This window comes from Chaetodon auriga, chromosome 24 (genome assembly GCF_051107435.1).
Source record: "Chaetodon auriga isolate fChaAug3 chromosome 24, fChaAug3.hap1, whole genome shotgun sequence".
In the NCBI taxonomy this organism is placed as follows: Eukaryota; Metazoa; Chordata; class Actinopteri; order Chaetodontiformes; family Chaetodontidae; genus Chaetodon; species Chaetodon auriga.
Window position 1 is genome coordinate 6,316,758 of NC_135097.1, and position 23,920 is coordinate 6,340,677.

Here is a 23,920-nt window from a genome sequence, read left to right on the forward strand (position 1 = left end):
TTTTAAGAAATGAGCAGAGGGAAAAATAATTTCGATTTTCCTTCTTTCTCGCTGTTTCTTTCACACAAAATTTTTCTCCACATGTTTTCATGCTTTATCTTAAGTGGAGAAAGCTGGGTGTTAACTCTCTTTGTGTATAAATCTGAACACACACACGCAGAGTACACACATGCAGCCGGGCTTTGGCCGAGAGCTTCGGATGTTTCAGGAATACCAGATGCTCAGTTGGAACGAGCTCCTCTGAAAAATGTGACCGTTCCGTCATTTTTTCCCACTCGTTCCTCGGCACATGACTGCTGGCTCCACGTCCTAAACATCTGTAACTGTATCCAGGCTGCTCCATCTGCGGCCCCGCAGAGGCCCAAAACCTGGTCTGTCCTGGTCCGGAGGCGAAGACACACAGCAGATCCTCTCACCTCGTCACACTTAAGTTTTAACTTTAATTGCAATACAAATATGCAGACTTATCGAGATTTTTCGTGTTTTTCTCTGTCATGTGTTTGTTTAATGGGTGGATGAACTGTATGTACTTCAAGTATAAAGATTTGTTGACTAGTCTGTGTGATGCTGTAGTTACTGTCCAGGCAATGAGGGTCCAAACAAGCAATAAATGCACACAAAATAACTTAAGTTTGCTTTAAAACGCCAGTGCACCTTCTACGACCTCTTGATTGTTGAAGCCTCTTGCTGATGGACGTTTTCATCCTGCAGAGCTGCGCATATTGGAGGAAAGGACGAGAAAAAAAAGTGGAAAAAAACTGCAGTTGTTGCCTCACAATGGCTGACCCATGATGATGTGAATGATGTAATCATCCCAGACAAACTCTGCTTTCCACACACATTTTTCCCCAAATCAATTCAGTGAGAAACGGTAGTGCAAGACTTTCTAATTGTAAGATTTTCAAAATAAAACGCTTCAGCTGAACACTTCAGTCTTGCATCAGGCCCTGCGTAACACAGAATTAGCTTTAGCATGCTGACTGCAAAAATAGTGTATTATGAAGATGACAACATGCACACAGTGGCCACTTTATTAGGTACACCTTTACACTCTAATGTAATCCAATACAACAGCTCTGCCATGAATTTCTACTTTCCCAAAGTTGATAAAGTTTCAGCCTTTGTAGACACAGTCAGACAGGTGGTAATTCTAAAATAATTCTGCTTTTTGCCCATGTTATGTATGTAACAGGTGTGGAAGAGAAGGTGTACCTGACAAGTGAGTGTAGTACTTCATAGTTTTATCACATACATACAGCGTGAAGTCAGGACATTGTCTCAATCAGGGCAAGTCACACAGATGTTTGCCTTCAAGGAGGCTTGAATCCAGGTGTGTGACCCTGTCAAAATAAAAGCCCTCTTTAGCCAAAATGTCAGCTTTTGAGGAATTTAGCATATGGATGTATGTTGGGGTTTTATAAAAGAGGTTCATAACAACAAGACTCAGACTCAGCATAGCCTTCAGAATATTAAGAGTAAATGTGTTTGGCTGAAGGTTTGTGATGCAGAGTGTTTGTATATTCATATACTGGTGAGGAGATTATGAAAGAATGGGGAAAAAAATGTAGGACTGTTTGTAGAAAATAGTTTAATTTCACTTTATCTAATGAAATACAAAAGTGAAAACAGGCAGGAAAAAAATTCTCATTCCATTTTACTGATATGATCATCATTATAAATATCATTACCATTATCATTGTTATTAACTAAATGAATTCACCTTCAATTTTGATTTGTGTAAAAAAAAAAAAAAAGAAAAGAAAGAAATCATTGAGCACCATCAAAGTTCATAAATAGCATTGCTTGTAATTCTGTGCCAACATCTGGGTAATTTCGGGCGTTTCAGAGTAAAAAGAAACTCCCTGAACTCACATTTACCCCCCTGATCTGATCTAATTCAACACATGAGCGTAAACTGGGATTCACCTCCATCATTGTCATGTTATGCCTCTGTCCAGCAGGACTCCAAATGACAATGTACAAAAAAAAAAAAAAGAAGAAGAAGTTATTATAACTTTACCAGGAGAACAATAATAACAATAACCATACTTATAATAACAACAATTTCCCATAACAACGATAATAATTCAAAAATTGCACCATATTGTTGGAAACTGTACCGCTTACTGACACATTTGCACAAGCAGCTCGACAACAAATGTACTGGAAGGTTTGAAAACTGTCATTTGTGAGACAAAACACCACGTTTTGCCTTTTCCTTTTATTTTTTTTTCAGAAGAAATATTTTTCCCGTCTGACTGCTTGCACTGAAAGAAGAGTTTTGCCTGTGAATCAAGCTGCAGTTACACACAGCAGCAGCCGCGTGCGAACGTTAAAAGAAAAGGATTTTTTTTTTTTTGCACCACAAGGGACGACGCAACTCCCGCGGCCTCGTGCTGAGTCTCGCGTTTGTGGGCGTAATCCTGGTTAAACGAGTAATTATCATAAATCCTATGTGTGCATGTTCAAAAGTCTGCAGCAATCAATACTAACGCTGTGCATAAGGGACGTGCTATTATACTCAGATGGGAGAGAATCCTCGCAGTAGTAAGGCTAGGTATCGATTTAAAGTATTCTACATTTCCATGACTGGAGAGGCCACGGTTCTCAAATATTAACTGTTGGCAACAGTACAAGAACTTTAATTAAATGGTCTAGAATTGGCTAAATTTTGCTTTCAACCTGGAACTATTTGATCAAAGAATAAGAAAACAAGGTTACGAATCTGACCAGACGTGATGCCGACTTGTTTTTAATACAACGTGCAGTAGACACATTTCAGGCAGTACTGGAGAAGAAGTACACGGTTCGATACCCAGCCCTACTTAGTGGTAGAGAAGAAATCAAAGAAATACAGGAAATACTGCATGGCCGAATATCAGAACTTCAGAGTAAAACTCCCCCCTTGAAAAACCCGATAGATTTTTGACAACAGGTATGTTTCAGAGATGGTGAATTTGTGAGCGAAACCCAAACGGAGACACAGATCGAAGCGTTAGACATGAATCAGACAGCAGTTCAGCCGGAGTCGTCCAGTTAAAGCAGAGGAAGGAAGGAGGGATGTTTTTGTTTTAATACCTGGGATGTGAGAGGGGAGAGGCGGGAGGGAGGCCGCTGATGAAGTCTCCGTACATTTCCCTTCTCTATGTGAGATTGTGGGTATGTTGTTAATCTCTGGGCACAGAACAGTACATGTAAAATAGTTAACATACAAATACACATTTTCCTGATTTCAGTTTCTAGGGCCGTTTTTTTCTCTCTCTGTTGTGGCGCATACAAACCACGCAAAACCTAACACATCGTCCCCCTTCTATCCCCCGTCTCCTCTTTTTCTCCAGTCCTCCTCTTCCCCCTCTCAGTTTCCGTCCTCACCCTCGGCCCTCGTTCTCTCTCCCTCTCTTTCTGTCCCTCTGTGGCAGTCTGTCAATCCCCCCCCCTCCCCGTCGCTCCGTCTACACCTTGTCCAGGAGGGATCTCTGGCAGTAGAGGAGGCGTCGAGGCGTGCCGTACTTCCTGAAAAACAAAAGCGCTCCCAGAGTGACCACGACCAGGACCAGTAGGAGGAGAGGGATCACCACGGCCGCCGGCCCGGCACCGCTCTGTGATTCGTCCACCTCGATGATGATCACCTCCTCTTCCCGACCCTTCTTGGGCTCGTCGCCCTCGCAGCCCATCCAGTCACTGAGCACAGACTTGGGGAAGCCGGACTCCACCTTCATGTACTGGTTGTTGAACTTCCAGTACTTGTTGGCTTTGTAGAAGTAAGTGTAAGCTGAGGAAAGTGCAAAGACGAAGAGACTAGAAGTTAGTTTCAGGCGCAGAACTGCTCGATATACAATAGGGCTGCAAATGTCAAAATCAAGAAAAATAAAATCAAGAAGGCACATGATCAGTTTAATGAGGTGGGAAACTTACATCCATCTTCACTCATGATGGCAGCTTTGATGTTATCCGGTGCTCCGCTCCACATGCTGATGGGCTTTGGATATCCGCTGTCCACGGTGCGAGTCTGCTCGTTGAAACGGTAGTAGCTGCAAATGGCACAAACACAAAACTAATGAACATCTACAGTGTAAGGAACTACTTTCTAGAAGAAAAAGCTCTGGGTGATTCGTTTGTATAACAGAGGCAGGGCTGCTGTTGGGGAACGGCAGGTCATGTTCTCAGTGACAGTGTATAAGACTTAAAAAATTTACAACACTGATTTAGCATTTCACCCCAATAGCATTGTTGGACGCAAGATTTGCAGCTCAAAAAAAAAAAAAAAAAAAATCAAAGTGGATGCTGCAGAAATGAAAATATTGTCCTTTTTATTTCATGCATTTTTCTTCTTTGTCAAACCCTGTTGCCTACATTACCCACAATGCAACTCAACTGACCACTGTTTGGAGATTCAGGTGTGTTACGCTAATGGCGGCTAATGTCGCCTCGAGCACAGATGAGGGGGAGGCTGCAGAGGTCTGGTAAGCTCATCTCTTTCTAACTCCACACTAAGAGATCTAAATCTAAATCTAAATATGCAGCTGAATTAAAGACAGGAAGGACAAAGTGTGAGTCAGAGGACCGAAATGTGGGAAATTACCTTCACAACAAGTTCGCAGATAAGCACGCTAAAAGTACAAGTTATAACAAGCTGCTGCAACTGTACAAAAAGTATGAGCAGTATTTGTTTGGGCAGAGTGGAAAGCAATTCAATCTATGCGGGAATGCTTGATAGAGAAACTGGGGTCAGATATCTGTCAGTCTATCTAATCTGAAAACCCTCAGTAGAGGACAGACTCACTTGGTGCCTCTGAAGAAGTACGTCTGTCCTGTCGGCGTGTAGAAGAGAGCAGCATCGATCTTATCTTTGGGTAGACCAGTTCCCAGGTCTCTCAGGCTCTTGGGGGAGTCCTTGTCCATGCTGGACTCACTGAAAACCCAGTACCTGTCACCTGGACACAGAGGAGGAAAAAACCCAAAAGATGAGAAGAACAGAGACGGAAAACAGAAAGAGGGAACAATCAGAGGAGGAAGAGATCAAAGACCAGTCGTAATAGTTAACACGTGAAATTCGTCACTCGAGCAGCTGCAGTCATCCCAAATCTGGTTCCAATCTAATCTCAGATGGAACTTACCCTTGAAGAAGACAAACTTCCCATCATCCCTCTCGTAGGCGGCGTTGATGTTTGAAGGCAGGCCCTTCCAGAAGTGACTGATGGCCATCGGGTAACCTGTCAACACTTTGTTGTTGCGCACTCGCCAAAACCACTTGTCCTGCAAACACACACACACACACACAGATAGGTTAGAAATACTGGAGAATGTGTTCCAAAATGGGATTTTTTTATACTTAATTTATCTGAAATAATCCATATTGGTGCTAAAACGATCCTCAATCAAAAATTTCTTTCTTTCTTTGAATGTTTGTGAAGAGGCGTCTCCTGTACCTTAAAGACAAACTTTTCCCCTCTGAGGATAGCGATGGTGTCAAAGTGTCCCTCACAGATGTCTGGGCCATGGTCTGGGTAGGATGGCTTCGTGGGTCGAGGGGGAGGCGGGGGAGGAGGAGCCCCGGACTTGGTTCCTGTGGGAAAAATGTGAGAGTGAAATGGTTGATTTGGAGGAAGACCACCCAACATATTTCAGCGCATGTTTGGACCAACATCATTGACTCGTGTCCACCACTTTGGTCCAAACTGAAATATCTCAGCACTGGGTGGATTACCATGAAATCTGGTCACACGTTCATTGTTCCCAGAGGCTGAATCCTACTGACCTTGTTGATCCCCTGACTTTTTCTCTAGTGCCACCATAAGGTTGACTTTTGGGGTTTTGAGTGAAATGTCAACTATTGCATGGCACCATCAGGTCAAAATTTGAATTTGTTCAGTTCCTCCTCCAATGACATTAAGATTTTAACCCCATTAACATGTCCATATGGTGTTTTGTGTCTATAACAAGACACACGTTGAGCTAAATTTGCAGTTCCCCTGGCAGAACAACCCACCGTAGATTGCCTGGATGCCCCGGCGGTCGTCGTATGGGAGCTGGAAGTTTTCGGTGTCAAACCACTGGTAGAAGGGGGCCATGATGGCAGAGGGGTCGTTGGAGTGCTCCAGACCTAGAGCGTGACCCAGCTCATGCACAGCCACCAGGAAAACATCATTACCTTCAACGAGAGACAGAAACAGAACCATGTTATTTTGGTTTGGTTTCTTCCAGGATGTACATCTCATCTATCCATCTCATCTTCTCTTCTCTCTCTTACCGCCCTGGTCGACGTTCCCGGTGGTCCAGGGCTCAGCGAGGTCAAAGTGCGTGTCTCCCCCGATGCCATTACCAGGGAAGTAAGCGTGAGCCAGGAAGCCGCCCTCGCCGTCGAACGGTGTGCTATCGCCGTGGAAGCCTTCCGCAAAAGACAGCATGATGTCTGCAAACTTGTCGACCTTGTCTTTGATGTGGCTGTAGGGGATCTCTCTGAAGGTGAGTGGGATCACGCTCTCCCACACCTTGAAGGCTTTTCGGATGGCTTCCTTCGTCGCTTGATCGCCGATCTTAGGGGTGTAGTTCTGTATGCTGTGACACAGAATGGAGAGATGGGGATTTAAGTTCAGGAGGCGACCCAAAACTACACGAAAGAGAAGTAAGAAGCCAACTATGCAAGTGAAGATTTATCCACAGCATACAGCGTTTTCAAACAAAAGTTGGTGGGTGCTTCATAATAAAAGCCTTTAGCACAAAATACCAAACAGTCTGCTGAAAGGTAGTCTGCAGCCTTTAGTCTTGTATTCAGTGCAAAATAGTTTAAAAACAAGTGTCTGTGACTTGAATAAACGTAGATGATTCATCTGTGGGATGATGCAGTGATCCCACCTCTAAAATGTGGATCTAAAACAGAAATCTTGATATTCTTCTATGATAGAAAACTGAACACATTTGGGTTGTGGCTGTTGGTCAGACTAAAACAACCAAGATGTTGTTTCACATGTGAAACTGTCATATCAAACAGCGCAGGTGTGTACCTGAAGGTCACCTCTGACTTTTCCCACTTCAGACCCTGCACGGCGTATCTCTTCCTCCTCAGGTTGGTTTTCAGCTCCGGGCCGAACTTGTCTGGGACGCCACACCGCGGCCGGTTCATCGCCCTGGGAACAGCAAAATAAAATCCTCAACCATGTGAAATATTCAGCCTCCTGTGAAGGACATTTTGTAAGTAGTAACCTTGCTTTCTTATCCACTTTCAATCCCTTGTCGTCAAATGATCTTGAGGTCCCTCACGTTTAAAAAGAATTAGAAAAACAGAAAACAAGGACTCATCAGGACTCACTCTAACGTGTTGGTGTCTATGGAGCCGGTGACAGTCAAACCATAAAACCTCTGCATGGCTGATATCGCCGTTTCAATCGACTTCGGTGAGCGGATGGCCTGGGCTCGGACATCACCAGGAGGCAGGTACCCGTACAGCTGCAGCCAAGCCTTCCAGAGAGAGAAAGCGATGAGAAATAGGTGTATTTGTTTAGACATTGATTGAAACTCGGTAAAAGGTAAACAGACGGCTCAATGAGACATAACCAACTAAATATTACTCATAACACAGGTGGACATGGTTTCCTCGACCTGTGAGCTTGTCGAGAAACCTTATTTATTCCCCAAAATGAGCCTTCCAGACCAACCAGGTGACTATGCAAAGCAAATAATAAATATATACCACTAAATCGAAAAAATTTAGTATTTTTAAACTACAAATTACAAAAAATAAATACACATGCATTGATTAAATTCTCCAGAGAACAACCAAGTGATGAATGAGCACCTGACTGTATCATATTTAGAAAAGCATCTCCAACAGTGAGCAGCAGCTGAAGCTTATATACAAAAATATCAAACATGCAGGATCTTACATACAATGAACAGATAGATCAATCAAATATTGATAGCTAATTGGGCAGATAAAACAATCTATTTATGCAGAAATGGAGGCAAAGGAGAATTGCTCGCCCTGAAAACATCACTGCATATGGTTGTCTGCGGTCTTTCTCATCTCAAGATCAAAACAGGAAAATCCTCATCTTGGGACACCTAAACCCTAAAAACCTCTTCTATCTTGGCTGCTACGCTGAGCATACAGTGCTTTGGTACATGGCTCTATATTTCTGTCAAAGGCAACATGCTAAGACAAAGACAAAGGACTAAAGTGATTTGAAAAAACATACGGAAAAAAAATCACATGTAGTGAGAGGCTTTTATTTTATGCTATGCAGTAATTAGGAGCTTTGCAACACATAACATTAATATCTACTTCTTAATATTGAAGTTTCTGTGTGACTTACTCAGTTTGCACTTAGGCCAGAAACAACACAAAAACCACCTGAAAACATCTTAGAAAACGTCTCAGTCAACAAAAAATAAGGGATTGGCCACTTGTGTGAACCTGTGGGTGTTTTTCCACTTCCAGTCAACCTTCAGAGCTTGTTTGGACCTGCTTCCCTGAGCTCAGATGTATCATACAGATTTCATGGTGATTGCACGGGAGACAAAGGGTGTGTGTGTGGGGTTTTGTATGCCAAGCTGGCTTATTAAGCTGCATACCCTCCCCTCTACGGCAGCCAACACACACTGAGGTAACTCAGCATGGTGAATTTACTGTCCTTTCTTCATGTGACTGTGACATTATCCCGTTTACGAACTCTTAAAAACCAACACCAAATCCTCACATGGCCCCCTTGATTTATGCTGAACTCCTGACGGGAAACTTTGTTGTGGGGTCGTAAGCAGGGATGAGAGAGGAACTGAAAGCCAAATAAAACACACAATCTGAAAACACTGATGTCATTTCAGTCACGATGACCCAGAAACCCGTCTAGACTATCGCGGCCAAAGACAACTGGCGGTCATAACGCTGGAAAAAGGAACATTTTCAGCAACATTTGGGCTCCTCAAAGCTTGAGTTTAAGATCTTCCTGCCTCTGTCTATGTCTGTCATCCTCCGCCTGTCTCTGTCTGCCCTCATGTCAACCGAAACCACCACTATTTATCTTTACACATGAAAGGACAGCCTATTCTTTCCACCGCCTGCTGCTGGTGGTCTAAGACCTTCTTAAAGGAGTATTTCAAATACAGAAAACACGCTTTTATTCGCTTTCATGCATCAAGTTAGATGATATCAAGATTAGTATCGTGATGTCATATAAAGGAGCTGGTGCTAGCTACGGTTAGCTTAGCGTGGAGACTGGAAACTGGAGATAACAGCTAGTCTTTGATGAACAGTAGCCACTGTGGCCACAAATAACAGATAAGGGATGATAGTAAATGCAAACAGTAGCACAAGTAGAGCCATAAGTCAAAACATCTATGTAAAGTTTGCTAACGTTAGCTAACATTAGCCATCATTAGCTAGTGCTCAAACCCAAGAGAGAAAGGCTGTTGCAGCAAAGTCTCTACTTTAAATCTCACGAATTAACACGTTACATGTCTTTTTTTTAATTTTGTACAAACACCAAAGTGTAAAACTGACTTGTTGAGGTTTCACGAGGGAGTTAAGGTGCGACAAACCCTAATGCCACACATAATAGGTGTGCTTTAGAGGTGCTGATAGGCACATATTTTTTACCATTGTTTTACCACTCTGCGCTAAGCTAAGCTGACTGGCTGTGGGCTTTAGCTTCAAAATGATCCCACAAAAATAAGAGTTGTATCCATCCAATCATCTCCCGGTCCCTTTTGTTGGACCTGTAGAGGCTTAAATGCATCTTGAACTATGTCTCCACTTATGTACCTTCACACAGAGACTTTAAGCACATCTTCATCGCCACCACAGATTAAGTCTGTGGAATTACCCCGAATTCCTTTGTTAGCGTCATCTAAACCTCAGATATCTCTCTTATTCCACCATTAGTGCTGTTTTTCTCTTCAAGCCTTCCTCCGGCGAGTGAAGGGGGGGAGGGATGGAAATGTTGCAACTGCATGGGCAGGCCTACCTGGCCTTATACTGCTTGGGCACACACAGCTACTGTTAGCAATGTGGTGGGCAGAGGGGCCAGAGAACAAGGTTCACTTATGACGACCTGCAGAGAGGCAGCTTATCCCCCTTCCCTCCATCGCTGCACATTCTCCCTGACAATTTCTACAAGATTTCTCTGGATTATTTAAGCGTGCAGTTAATCTAATTTATCCCCCGACTCTCTCTTGAGTCAATCTGCCTTTAACACAGACCAAATTTACTTTCTTTGCCTCTCTGCTGACTGCTGCCAGTGTGCGCTGTGGCTCCAGTGTGGTGACGCGTCTGCTTCTATAAAAACACTGCCCTGAAAAGTCTCCCCCACACCGTCAAGACCTCCACTTCTCTCCTCCAGTCCCGAAACTACTCCACACACCACCACCACCTCCGGTTGGGACGCCAGGTATCCCAGCATGCACCCCTCCTCCCTGGAACTCCCAGCAGCCACCATCAAAGCTTCTATTTATTGAGTCTTGTACATGGCTGGTATTGTTGGCGTCGGGGTAGCTAGGTAGCTCTGCACGGCCATGTGTGGTCACAGGGCTGGCTGCCGGTTTGGTAAACACACCACTGTGCAGTGTGTGTGTGTGCTGACGTGAGGTCTGAACATATAATGCACATTCAGTGAATCACAACCAGCATGATGTAAAGTTGATGGAAGAGGAGGTCGTTGAAGCTGTCTGATGTATACATGGTTTCTGTGACCCCAGTGTGACCTTACTACCTGGTTTAGAGCTGAAAATTCATTCCCTGGACAGATTTTGATCATCTTTTCTGAATTTGAAGCAAAAAGGCAGACATTTAATTGGTCCTGCTTCTCAGATGCAGGGATATCCTGCTTTTCTTTGTGTTAAATTCTAGTAAACTGAATATCTTTGGATTTTGGATGGACGTTTTCACCATTTTTTTTACATTCAAATGTGGAATCGATTCATCAAAAAAACTATCTACAGATTAATATATAATGAAAATCATCAGATGCAGCTCTTAATTCCACAAAGTGTATTATCACTAGCACAATTAAAACGATTTCAGCTTGAACACTTTGGTAGTAAAGCCAAAATACTGACCAGTGGAGTGTTTTTTCTGACTTCTTAATGGACCAAATGACATTTTGAATCTCGAAACTGAGGCAGGTGCGTACACTGCCTGCAAAAACATACTTCACCAGAGCTGCATTAACTCACAAAGGGCCCAAGGGGCAACAATGAGCTGCTGGGCCCCCATTAACACTCCATTCCTCCATGCACTCTGTGCAATCTGTATAATGCTTCTATGCTACAATAGCAGCCCTTGGCAGTGGATTTGCCATGTGGTAATTTGATTACAGAAAAGAAAACGCTCAACAGGTCTATCATCTGCACAGACTACCAGGTCTGATCACACTGTTTTTTACTGTATCTGCCTGTGTGGTCGAAGCCAGTTGGCATTTTTAACCAATATGCCTGAACAAATAAAGGCTTTTGAGAAATTTTCTTCTTGCTGAGACCAGTTTTTTAATCTTCCAGAGCACCTCAAGTTTCCCTCAACATTTGAAGCTGTTCATTTGAAGATTTTAAGGTTTTAAAAGTCAATTTTAATGCAGATATCCACCTCAAGCTACAGCCTCGAGACTAGGTAATACTACAGGACCTACTTTTTTAAGAATGCTGGACATAAAATTAGCACAAACCAGTTCATACACAGTAAACCTGGAACTTTCAGTGTTTCCTGCAAAGTTACCCAGTTGGTGCGAGTAGCAACAAGTCAGAGAAGTGACCACGATGATGGGCGGCATGTATGCGATGCCGCCCATCACAGGACATGTGGGTGCTACCTATTGTCACACAGTCTTACTCACATTCTCGTGAGACTGAACTGTGACTTGTTTTCCGGATGCACTATAAAAAAAAAAAAGCCAACCACAAGTTTTTGGAGAAGTAATAAAGAAAATAGAACGAAAAAATCCCATGTGCATTTATAGCTGCTGTGGTAAAAAACAAAGGGACGATGGCGTTTTCACAGGAAGTGAAACCATTGTTGCGTCTGAACATATGTCATGCGGGTGTTTGTCTATATTTACGCAATAGATGTGTTAAGAAACTAAGAATGGCATAGGATAATGAGTACAGAGCACTTTATTGTGCATATTTTACTCTCTGTCGTGCAGTAACATGTTTGCTTAATAATGCCAAAGGCTGTCCTTTTGTGTATAGCAATGCTGCCAAGTGTCAAAACACTGTTTGGTTCAAGCTGCCTCTATAAACCTCCACTGTTTTCTTTTATTGTGACTCTGCTTTTCCCTCGCCAGACCAATTAGGAGGATACTTACATCTCAGCGGGACAGAGGCAAGAGGACGGACAGACGAGAGGGTGAAGGACAGAAGATGATCTAAAGAGCAGAGCTAGTACATTAGCGAAGGAGAGGTAAAGACATTAGAAGGAAGAGCGGTAAAAGGAAAGTGGGGAGAGAGAGGGGTTTGGAGTATGGCTGAATTTAAATTTGAGGGACTGACTCAGTTGTTCCTCTCGCTCGGTGCCAACGGAAAAAACTGAGAATTCTGCTCATGAGTGGCTGAATCTCACATTGCCTTCATTTCTTGGCGTCTCTGACCCAGTTAGCACTCACACCAGCGCCGTGGAAGAGTTTTCCCGCATTTACATTTCCACTGGGTCAAACAGGTCAAATAAAACCACCCAATAGTTTTATTCTGTTTAACTGCTGCAAGCCAACAATAACTGGTATATTTGTCCAAATTTTATATGGTGCCTGCAATGCAACTGGAGTGATAATTACCTTTAGGACAGGGTTCATTGCACCATATGGACACTGCTTGTATGGCAGCAAGACCACTGAAATCAGCAGCAGTGGTATTTCCATTTAACATTACTTTAAATGGCATGCTTAACTTTAGTAGGATGAATTAGAATTCCCAACATCATTGTAAGAAAATAAGAAATTAGCTCCACCAAGACAACATTAAGATGATGGCTATTACTTTCTAATACGGTATACTTAAACTTTGTTTTTCTCTCATCCGACTCAAGAGTCTAAGGATCTGAAGAGCCTTTGAAGCTAATGTGAGAATTGACTTTACTTCCAAAAAGAATTCATGCAACCTTTTCAGGTTTTTGTCATTACACAAGCTGGTCTACAGACGTGTAAGCAGTGGTAGAAGAAGTATTTTGAATACTGCAGTGTAAAGATACTCAATTACACAAAAATATTTAAAAAGAACGTCAGAAGCAAAATATACTACATGTCACTCCATCAGCTGATGAAAACCACGAGATGTGGACAAAGGTTACAGAAAAAAAGCAAGTAAATAGACCTCATGTTGAGATTCTTTTTACTAGTGGAGAAGAAGTATAAAGCAGCGTAAAATGTCCAGTATTCGAGTAAATGTACTGAGTCCAAGAGGTCTCAGCCTGGCCGAGACCCAAGAGAGATCTTGATTTGGCACTTGTGGCCTTAAACTTTAGTCATCCAGCTGAGCACCTGACTCTAAAAAATCCTCGAAACTCACAATTTTAACGTCATGGTGGAAACTTTCCCTCTTTGATGTCCTTCTACGTTAACAAGGCGGACCATTTTCTAGAGCAAAGATAAGCTCCCTCTGTCCCTTGAAGCCCATCGGTTTCTCATTAAGCTGATTATTTTGACATTTCTTAAGTGACGGCCGCCGCCTGTCAGAGCAGCTTGCACCAGATCTTTTTCTTTTGATTCTACATCAACAGCTACTCCAGTCGAGATAAAGAGAATTGAACCCAGGTGTGTTTTGACCGGACCTGCTGGGATCACCAGACATGTGTCTCCAGATGGCAACAGAAATCTCCTGAATTTCTTTCAGCCAGATATGGAGAGATCCTGTTTTAGACTCTGTTGTTTTCATTGCTGCCCACTTCCTTTGCTCACAAAGTCCAGCTAAGCTTTTTATTCAAGTAAAGAAAGGTTAGACAAGGCAAAAGCCGTGAATGAAAACAGATGCCGGAGGCCGCATAGGTACTCCACTTCACCAGAGGCGGCTTCGTTTTCAGAGAAAAGTGGAAGTGTTATTTCTGTATTGGTGGAGCGTCTCTTTTCTCTCAGCGTGGATTATATGGCTTTGGTTTGTTAGAGTGAAGTCAGAGAGGGACGTTCAGATGTTGAGCAACACTGATAAACCACAAAATTCCTCCAGCCTCAGATTTTCTGTCTGTTCTGCTTTCTCAACCCCCCCCATAAATGGAGCTTCATCTGCTTTAATTGAACTCAGAACTTATGACACTTTGTTTTTTTCCTATCTTTGCTCGTCCAGTTTGGTCTGCTCTCTCCGCACACAGACGTGTCTAAGTTTTGATCACAGGGTTCATATACAGCTCTCAGGTGATGTAATCCTGAACCCATAATTAGCTCTTATCCTCTTTCTGCATCAGGACTGAGCGCCATGTCTGACAGCATCGCACGACCTGTATCAGCAGACAAGACGCTCGCTCTTCATCTGATGCAGCTCATATTCGATCCTGCTCTGTGGGTTATTATTAGCTTAGCGTTGAGGTGACACACTGCAGCAGCGATGTTCAGATATTGTCCCGCAGCTGCTGAAGAGCACACAGCAGTAAACAGCCGTGTTTTCCCACTTTGTTTACAGACATTCACCACAGTCCCGGTGTATTCGCCACAGGAGGGCAGCCGCCTGTGGCCTCTTATAAACTGTCTGACTCTCTGAGTTGTCCACCATGTCTGGCTTTGACTCACACGCCAGCGACTTGCGGTCGGTGACTAAGGTCCTCCTTCGTGCATCCTGTCCACCCAGAACAACAGTGCAGACTCTTGTAAAGCTTATGATTTTTTCTGCTCAACAGTTACAGCTAATGGACTTTTTGCTATGTGAATCAACTTCCTGTGACAGCTGGCTAGTCGTGGCGCATCCTGGCTTTTACAGAGCAGCACCTTGTATCTGCAGTTCCTGACCGTATGAGTGGATGTGACTAAACGCTGATGTGAAGCTGTGAACGCTCACATCAAACACCCTGAAGACCACTGGAGCTACCTACAGAGCAAATGTGGAAATTGGCTAAGACCGGAGGCGCCAAGAGAGCTCGTACCCAATCATTTACAAAGCTGCACGGGACCTGATGACAAAATATGTTGCTCAGGCTAAACTGTACTTCAGTGTCTCCAGGTTTCTGACGCCTGAGGCCTACAGTCTCCCACCTCGTGTCCAGCTTGCTGCAAGTGTGGACCAGCTTCCCGGCCTGTGCAGTCTCCACAGGCAGATGAAAACCATTAGCCCCCTCCCCAGTCAGCACCAGAACAAAGCAGCTCAGCTGAGGTTTTAAACTGCATCCCCCCCGCTCCTCCTTCACAAGCCACAAGAGCTTCAACTCATGACATTTTTTCCTCTGGATGAAGTTTCATCTCTTGTTACAGTGTCTGCTCAGATGGACTCTTTCAAACAGATCTTTGCCAGGAGCATTTTGGGGGAGGGAGGAGAAATGTGAGGGAGACATAAACAGTTCCTCCCTTGCTGTTGCAACATTATAGAAAAGCTGGTAAACATTAGAAAGACACTACAGACATCAGTAAAACTATGAGTGCCAGCTGTGATACAAAAAGAGGTGAAAATGCTTTAAAATATGCTGCATTTCTGCAGCCCAACACTTTATATATATATATACTCCAATATTGTAGAAGCATGTTGGAAAACCACTAAAAAAACATGTGAAAGTTAGGACAATAGAAAATTCAAGTTGTTTACACATCACATCTCACACTGTATGACTCTTTAAACTCCTGTTGGTCTATATAGATATCACTTTGCACGGTTTAAAGTCAATGAAGTTTGATTTTCCATTACTTACCTCTGCTTTCAGTACATTTGCAGTGACAGAGGTAAAACCAAAGCAGCAGAGCGCACAAGCCAGGGTAACGAGCTGGGGCAGCATTCTTCGATCTGCAAAACTGCCCCCCCGAAAAAGAAAAAAAAAGTTCAGGAAACTAACTTTCTACACAAAATCCCGCCGTCCTGCCTGCAAACGACGAGGAGACTGAAAAGAATCAAAACAAAAAAACGACCGACGCTGCTCCGTTATGCTTTTCAAACGTGGCAAGCCGCCTTTTCTCGTATCCGCATTGACTTTGAACGCACCACGCTTCAGCCTCTGCGCGCAACAGCGACTCCCCGAAAGTCAGAGCTGAGCGGAAAAAAGCCGACAAAATGCTAAAACCATCGAGGTGGCTGTGACTAACAGCTGCTGTTCACTTAAAGCTTCGCCGTTTGGTTTCCTGTCCTCTGGTAGGATTGTCTCTGCAGCGTGTGTGGACGTGGTCAGAGAGAGAGAGAGAGAGAGAGAGAGAGAGAGAGAGAGAGAGAGAGAGAGAGAGAGAGAGATGGATTTTCCTCTGGGTCCTCCTCCAGATGTGCAGACGTCATTTTGTTTGACTACAGCTGATCAGGTTTATCAGTGTGCCGATCAATGATACGCAGAAGATAATGTAGTAATACAGTGTAGAAATACTTTAAGTACAAATCCGGCATTCAAAATTATAGTAAGTAAAAGTATTAATAAAAAAGCACCTAAGGGACCTACAGAAAAGGTTGTCTTGATGCAAAAAGACTCAGAATTGGTGCATTCATGTGTTTTTCTTTTAATGTTGCAGCTGGTAAAGGTTAAAGCTATTTACTCAAAGTGTTCTTGTTGTTACTTCACTGTGTTTGAGCTCCACTGTGCAGAATGATGCGCGCAAAGTCTGACACAAGAACACTGTTTTCACATTCATCTACTGGAGGTAGGAAAGTTTCTCTGTGCTCATCTCAAATCTGGAAAAGAAAAAGAGTTTCACACACAACAAGTGTAGTACAAGTTGTTTTTTATGATATCATAATTAGTTTGGAGGCCACCTAAAGCTCATATGTAAATCATATGTAATTGTGCTTTGCTGCAATGTGATTTAAAGTAATTTCTGCATGTCTAAGTAATAAATCTGAATACCTTTTCTTCTAAAGCTGGAGTAATGTAAAGTACCATAAAATTAAAATACTACATTGAACATAATAATAAGCACAGCATCTGACTAAACGCACTTTGTTACTTCAGTCGTTTTAAGTAGCCCTGAACGTCTCTGCCACATTTTTATGAATTAAAACTAATGTTGGATATTTGTGCGACCCAACACTGCCACCTTGTGTCCAAAGGGAGACATTTCACCATAACTCTTCTCAGACATCAGGCGTTCTGTAAAAATACAATAATATATATACAATTAGATAATTTCACATGTGAATTTGCAGTGTCGTGAATTAAGATGAGCTTCAGTGTGAAGGGTTTAATATGAAAAAATAAATAAATAAAATTAAAAAATAGAGGAAGATCAGTTAAGCCCCGCCCTCGTGCAATGAGCTCAAACATACGGAAGTAGATCCGAACTTGTCAACAAGAGAGGCCGACTGACATGGTAACGTAACTCGGCTCTTGTCCTTTTTTTTATCATTTAATTGTGTTGTTGCCGCTCCTGGCCTATATCTCAAGATTTCTTTGGCTACTGAAATCCTCCCCGTCGTGCTTGGAAACCTTTTCTAGCTGTGTCGCCGCCCAGAAAAGCGCGTTTAAACGAAGACAGAAGTCGGGATGTTAGCGTTAGCCGTTAGCTTACCGTGAAGCTAGCTGTTAAAGCGCTTGTGACTGAGGAAGGCGAGCAGCTGCTCCCTCTTCTCCCTCAAAACGAAACTATATCGCAGCCTTAGCTCAGGTCAATATTTCAACGTATAAGGAACAAAATGAGGTATTAATAGACCAAAACTCGAGACCCTAATTGTTGTACTTTACCGGGAATAATAGAAGACTTTGAAACTATTTGTTTGACCGGGGTTTCATATCGGAAATGCTAGCGTCCCTGGCGTCATTGTTGAGCAGATTATGGGAAGGAAGTGTTTGTGTGTATCGCAGTAAACACAGTGTTCAAGAGACCTGTGTAATGTTTCCTGCCAGGTTATATAACAATATTGTCTTAATTATGGATTCTGCTGTGGTGTACATCAAATAAATATGCCTTTGAAATGTTTAAAGTGGGAGCTCTTGAGCAGATGAACTAAAAATGGTCTGAACCAAATGTCACACAAGTACAAAACGAATAGCAGTAATTGACTGATACTCAGTTAAAATTGTGTAGCGCTTCTGTTCAGTTGTTTTCATTATCGGTTATTGTTTGGTCCACAAAATCGAAAAATGAAAAGTAAAAATTGCCGCCAGTTTCCACGGTTTGAGTTTACTCTTTAAAATTACTTGTTTTGTCCGTTTTAGTACTCAGACTTTAATTTTAAGCACTGCCATCACTGTTTTGATCTATGTGTCAGCTGACTTATTGTTGGAGTAATAGGTAATAGCACTACGAGGATAAAAGGTAGGCTGTTTTTGTCTGACAACCACACCTAACACACTCCTCATTCATCTTCTCTTTCACTTTGCAGGCAGAGTCTTCCTGAGTAAAACCTCCAAAAATGGAGCTTCTCTGACGTTTATTTTACTTTCAGTTTTCTCAGTTAGTTTTAACATTTTAGAGGAGAAGCATTACCACGATGACGGTCACGTACAACCTCTGTGTCCTCCTAGTTTTCATTATAACAGGTGAGTGTATACACATTCATCACTGACAGTTTGTGTATGTAAGGTACCTTCCTCAAATGTTTATCATGCAAAGGTTTGCAGTTTTCACGCCATGCAACAGTTGTGTCCTCTGTCAGCCATGGCGATGAATCACCTGCTTGACTCCTTCTGTTTTTGCTTGTTTCATCTGCAGCATGCGGCCGTTTCGAGCCTGCCCTCTGCTCTGGTAAGGAGACAAACTAGTCAGCACTTTATCTCATGTTGTGACCGTGGATGTCATGAAAGGATTTTTCAATGTCACAATTTGATTACATACTTTTCTCAAGCCTGTAGTATCATCGTGATGATAATTGCAGATCACATTTATCACTTGCTTCTATTTTGACTTCTTAAACATTGCTCCTTTTGTCCTGGTGTTTCTCAGCCCGCTGTGGGCATTCGCTCCAAGTCTTAGACAGTAAAGTGGGAGAAATCAGGAGTTCTGCTTACCACAGCTGGTCCTACCGCTTTGGCTCTACCTATGACTGCTGGATCATCAAGGGTTTGGAAACAGAACCTATCGTTCTCAGGTAAAGGCACTGTGGGAAGACCAAGAAAGTTAATCACATTGATGTCAGAATGATAAAAATCCAATTTTGTCATAAAGCCGTCTTACATATCTTCATGTTTTTATGTAAGTGAAGTTCTGTGTTCACTGATTTTACTCTAAATCTCTTCTCAGCTTTTCCCAGTTCTCCGCACGGTGTAGGAAGGAATGGGTCTCCATAAAATCATCAGCTGGCGGTGAGCCGGTTGTCCTTTGTGGCTCCAAGTTGCCACAACCAATGGAGTTCCCAGGAGGAAACATTTCAGTGACGCACCATTTCCTCCCGCATCAGTTCCCAGTGTCATCTTTTCTGTTGAACTACGCCAGAGGTATGACAGCATGTTTTTTTTTTTTTCTTAAACATTCGTAATGTGTATCAGCATTGGAAAATACAGCAGTATTCACTACGGCCCTGCATTTTTTCTGCAAGTTCTAGTTGAGCTTAATTATGACCTTAATTATATGTTTTATCTCTCCTGTTTCTCCACATCCAGACTCTGGTGACTGCCCAGTGACGTCGTTTGAGTGCCTCGGAGGCCGCTGCCTTCCTCTCTCTTGGCGCTGTAACGGCCAGGTGGAGTGTCTTGATGAAGGTGCTGGCCTCGGCACCGATGAACAGGGCTGTGATGCAGAAATGGAAACCCCAGAACCCCCAAAGTACGACAACACGCCAGAAGAAGAGGCCATACCAGAGTCGAACACAGAGAACAATGGCAGGGACTCGGAGAGGCGTAAGGCTGTAGATAAGACTCTTTCGAGAGATACTGAGCCTGATCTGTGGTCACTGCTGAAGGAGAGGGCAGAGGAGGAGGCACAGGTGGATCAAGAGCAGCCTCAGACTCACAGGGAGCTCGTTGTGACACCCACTCCCATTGAGTGGCCCTGCGGAGGGCTCCTCCAGACCTTCTATGGGACCTTCTCCCCTCCAGCCATCCGGGGCCCCGCGCTGTTCTGTGTTTGGACTCTGGACCCTCAGGACTCGAGGCCACTGAGACTGGACCTGCAGCAGCTGGTGCTGGGACCTGGGGACAGACTCACCGTGTACAACAGAGAGCAAGGCAAAGGAGACGTTATAAAAATTGTGAGTTTCCAATTAAGAAATGTATTTATTGGAGCCTACACTGTCACTTTTGTTTTTGTAACATGATATTCCCGCCCTTCATTTGACAGATCACCAGCACCTCCAATTACAAATCAGTTCAAGTTGAATCCCATACTGGCCTGCTGTCGTTGACCTATGAGACTCTTCCTGGCTCCGAGGGGAGCGGCTTCAATGCCACGTTCCACGTCGGGACCTACTGCCCCCCTTGGGAGGGCCGCTGTGGGGGAGCAGCAGGAGGTTGCTTCACCCAGGAGCAGCGCTGTGACGGGAAATGGGACTGTCCCGAGACCGGGAAGGACGAGGAGGGTTGCAGGGGCTGCAGTCCGAACCAGTTTGCCTGCGGGGTGGCGGGGCAGAGAGCGGTGGCGTCCAGTCACTTTGCTGGCAGACCGGTGTGCTACCCAGTCACAGAGAGATGCAACTACCAGCTGTACTGTGCTGACGGCAGCGATGAGAGGGACTGCACCGTGTGTCAGCCAGGGACCTTTCATTGTGACAGCGACAGGTCAGTGTGCCACAGTTTAAAGACACAGTTCTTTAGGCCTGAGCTAAAAATGAAGTTCCCAGTTTACTCTGGACCTTGTAAGCAGCAGTTGACCAAACAGTCTCTCTTCAAGGTTCATTTAGTTGCTGTTCAGCTCCTGTTGTTTAGTTTTTATGGAGTGTGTCTTCATTGTGGTCAGGTTGGTGAAGTATGAGGGCTAGGCGTGTCTTGGTTATCATGTGTGTGAGTCAGAGTCTGTGTGCAGAAATGTCACCATCTAAGATTTTAAATAGAATTTCCTGATTTATACGACCTGAACTCTGTTTATCTTGCGGGTTGTGTTCATCATCTTGGGCTGTAATGATCAAAAAAACCTTGAACTTTAACATACATCCAGAATCTGCCTTTCCATCATCAGGGTATTATTAGCATAACTGAGCAGAGTTTTATCTGTCCCATTTAAAGCATGTATAACACAATAAGTAGAGCTTTATTATATATTGCAGACCACTGAAGACTGAACTGTTTACTGCGTGCTTTGAATGCAAAATGTTGTTTCAGCTTATGTTAGTGTGTAAAATGATGATACATTACATGTTTTCAGCCAGTCTAATATTATGTTTCAATATCTAACCTAGTGACAAGCGGCTGGTTTACAGTCTGGTCTTGCTATGGGTCATAACAGACGCCTGAGGATGCAGCCTCATGTGACACTGGGTCTCTTGAGTTATTCCTGGACACTGTAACACACAAACGGCCCATTGTCCCATCTGCAGGTGCGTTTTTGAGAGCTGGCGCTGCGATGGCCAGGTGGACTGCAAGGACGGGACAGACGAGCTCAACTGCACCGTCATCCTGCCCCGCAAGGTCATCACCGCTGCGACGGTGGGCAGCCTGGTCTGTGGGCTTCTGCTGGTCATCGCCATGGGCTGCACCTGCAAACTGTACTCACTCCGCACTAGGGAGTACAGGTAACTGCTGCTTTCCAGACAGTCTTGGAGTACAGTTTTGCTCCTTCTTGTGACTTAGATTGATGCCTCAGCCAGGTTTTGTGTTAATAATCTGAGGCACTGAGTCATGAGTTTGTTTTCTTTACTACTGGCTCCAGTAGCTGCAGACACCATCCCTCAAACACACAGCAGGAGCGCTCAAAAACACAGCCAGTACACCACGTACTCCTCTCTTTACGGCACGAGAAACAAGAGCTGCCAGTTTGTTGTTGTAAACTCTGAGCTTCCCACCAGCAACTCGTCTCAGCCAAAAATGGGTTATGTCATGTGTACTCTTCTAAAAATTGCATGTACTGCACTTTTTTCTAGAGAGTGAAAACATCAACTGTCTGCTGCTGTAAAAGATAAAACAGTATACTGTATATGTGTGTATGTATATGTGCTGGCGGTCGAAAGCAAAGCGTGTGAATGCATCTGAAAGCATCTGTTTTCCGGCAGCCTGTTTGCGCCAATCAGCCGCCAGGAAGCCGAGCTGATCCAGCAGCAGGCCCCTCCCTCGTACGGTCAGCTGATTGCTCAGGGCATCATCCCCCCAGTGGAGGACTTCCCCACAGAAAACCCCAATGAGGTGAGAGAAAAGGGGCACCGCAAGAACTAGAATCTGTGTCGAAGTATTTACTGATATCTGACAATCAATAATTGTTTCAGCTTTTAGAGTTACTGACTTACAAACTGAAAATAGCAACATATTCATTCATGGGAAAAGAGGCCACATTGTGAGTTGCTGGTCCCTCGACTCCTCTCCTGAACACGCTGTCAGCCACAGTAGCCCTTGTTTATTTGTCTTTAAGTCACGTGATCCACTTAAACAGCCTAATTAATCCCCAGCCGGCTGTGCGGGCAGAGGTAGGGAGAGTGTTAAGATGGAGCTAACGTGCTGTTACCCTGCAGGTTCACACTGACTGCTTTATTATTAGTCGGTGAGGACAGCTGAAGTGGCGGAGGCGGGGGGATTAAGCGTGTAACACAAAGCCCGCTCTGTCTGATGGGATTTGGCCAAACTAACTTCTTGTTCTCTTGGCTTAAAGTCTTGTGAATGTTATGTTTGGTATGTCAAATGATTTCATGCCAGATATCAAGCGTTGGAGCTGGAGAAGGTATTTTAACTGATTTGCTCTTTTCTGCTCGCCGTTTGTTTTTCTCCTCGTCAGACTTCGTCTCTTTCCCTGAGGGGAATTCTCCAGCTCCTCCGTCAGGACGCCGCCAACTCCCCGCACCGCAGACGCAGGCCCCGATTCGTCCGCCGGGCCGTTCGCCGCATGAGGAGGTGGGGTCTGATCCCCAGGCCCCCCTCCAGGCCGAGCCAGGCGTCGAGCTCCAACCAGCAGCAGTCAGACGCCGCTCCCTCCGGCCAGGAGCCGGCTCACTCCGCTCCTGCGAGCTCCTCGTCGGCCGTGGAGGCGGTCAACCAGCCGGTGCCTCAGAAACTCGGCTTGTTGGCTCAGTCGGAGCAGCAGCAGCAGCAGCAGCAGCAGGGAGCACCACCTCCTCTCCTGCCGCCGCCTGTCGCATCCCCACCTCCACCCCCGTACGCTCCCCCAGCACCATCCTCAGTCACTCCCCACACTCCCCCTGTCACCGTCCCCCCGAGCAGCCCCTCCCTGGCCTCCATCTTCCACACACTGGGCCTGAGCATCTCCCTCTTCAGAGCCTCGCCCTCCTCCTCCACCAACTCCATGCCCCTCTCCGCCTCCCCTTCTTTCTCCTCCTCCTCCTCGTCCTCAGATGACGAGGTGCTGCTCATCCCGCTGTCCGAAGACACCACTTCAGAGGATGACGTACCCATGCTCACCTGAATGACTTCCCCACCCTCAGCTCCCCCACACCCCTCCTTTATCTACTCACTGAATAACTGAAACCCAGTCTTTCCACATTTGTTTGAACTCAAGCACAGGAGCGTCCCACGGCGAGACTCACCCTCACTGTGCAAGTCTGGTGCCTTTTGAAATTGCTTTGAGTTGGATTTGTTGACTTATGGAATCAAGTATTTGACCTTTTTTTTTTTTTTTTTTAAAAAAAAAAGAAAGAAAGAAAAGACCTCCTTGAGAAAGTTTTAGACGGACAGCATGGCTGACGTGTGTTTGAGAGTAAATGTAGGTGAGTATTGTGCACTTAATGAATGCTAGGCTGCACATTGAAGGTAAACTTTTGCACAGAAGAATCTTCCCTATCCAGATACTGAGGCAGGCTACTG

The 23,920-nt window shown here is 44.3% G+C and overlaps 2 protein-coding genes across 2 annotated transcripts; one reads left to right on the top strand and one right to left on the bottom strand.

The window, feature by feature from the left end:
• Positions 1 to 1,034: 1,034 nt before the first annotated feature.
• Positions 1,035 to 15,976, bottom strand: mmp14a (matrix metallopeptidase 14a (membrane-inserted)). The gene is made up of 10 exons (XM_076725528.1): positions 15,803 to 15,976; positions 7,310 to 7,458; positions 7,005 to 7,127; positions 6,251 to 6,558; positions 5,990 to 6,151; positions 5,430 to 5,566; positions 5,118 to 5,256; positions 4,784 to 4,934; positions 3,916 to 4,031; positions 1,035 to 3,772 (listed from the first exon to the last, which is right to left on the bottom strand). The coding sequence occupies exons 1-10, from the start codon at positions 15,884 to 15,886 to the stop codon at positions 3,453 to 3,455; spliced, it is 1,689 nt and encodes a 562-aa protein (XP_076581643.1). The 5' UTR covers positions 15,887 to 15,976; the 3' UTR covers positions 1,035 to 3,452.
• Positions 15,977 to 17,348: 1,372 nt separating this feature from the next.
• On the top strand, positions 17,349 to 23,728 carry lrp10 (low density lipoprotein receptor-related protein 10). The gene is made up of 10 exons (XM_076725403.1): positions 17,349 to 17,396; positions 18,409 to 18,565; positions 18,738 to 18,770; positions 18,969 to 19,113; positions 19,266 to 19,459; positions 19,625 to 20,211; positions 20,301 to 20,737; positions 21,493 to 21,687; positions 22,165 to 22,294; positions 22,878 to 23,728. Exons 2-10 carry the CDS (start codon positions 18,517 to 18,519, stop codon positions 23,520 to 23,522), a joined length of 2,415 nt encoding a protein of 804 aa, XP_076581518.1. The 5' UTR covers positions 17,349 to 17,396; positions 18,409 to 18,516; the 3' UTR covers positions 23,523 to 23,728.
• Positions 23,729 to 23,920: the final 192 nt, after the last annotated feature.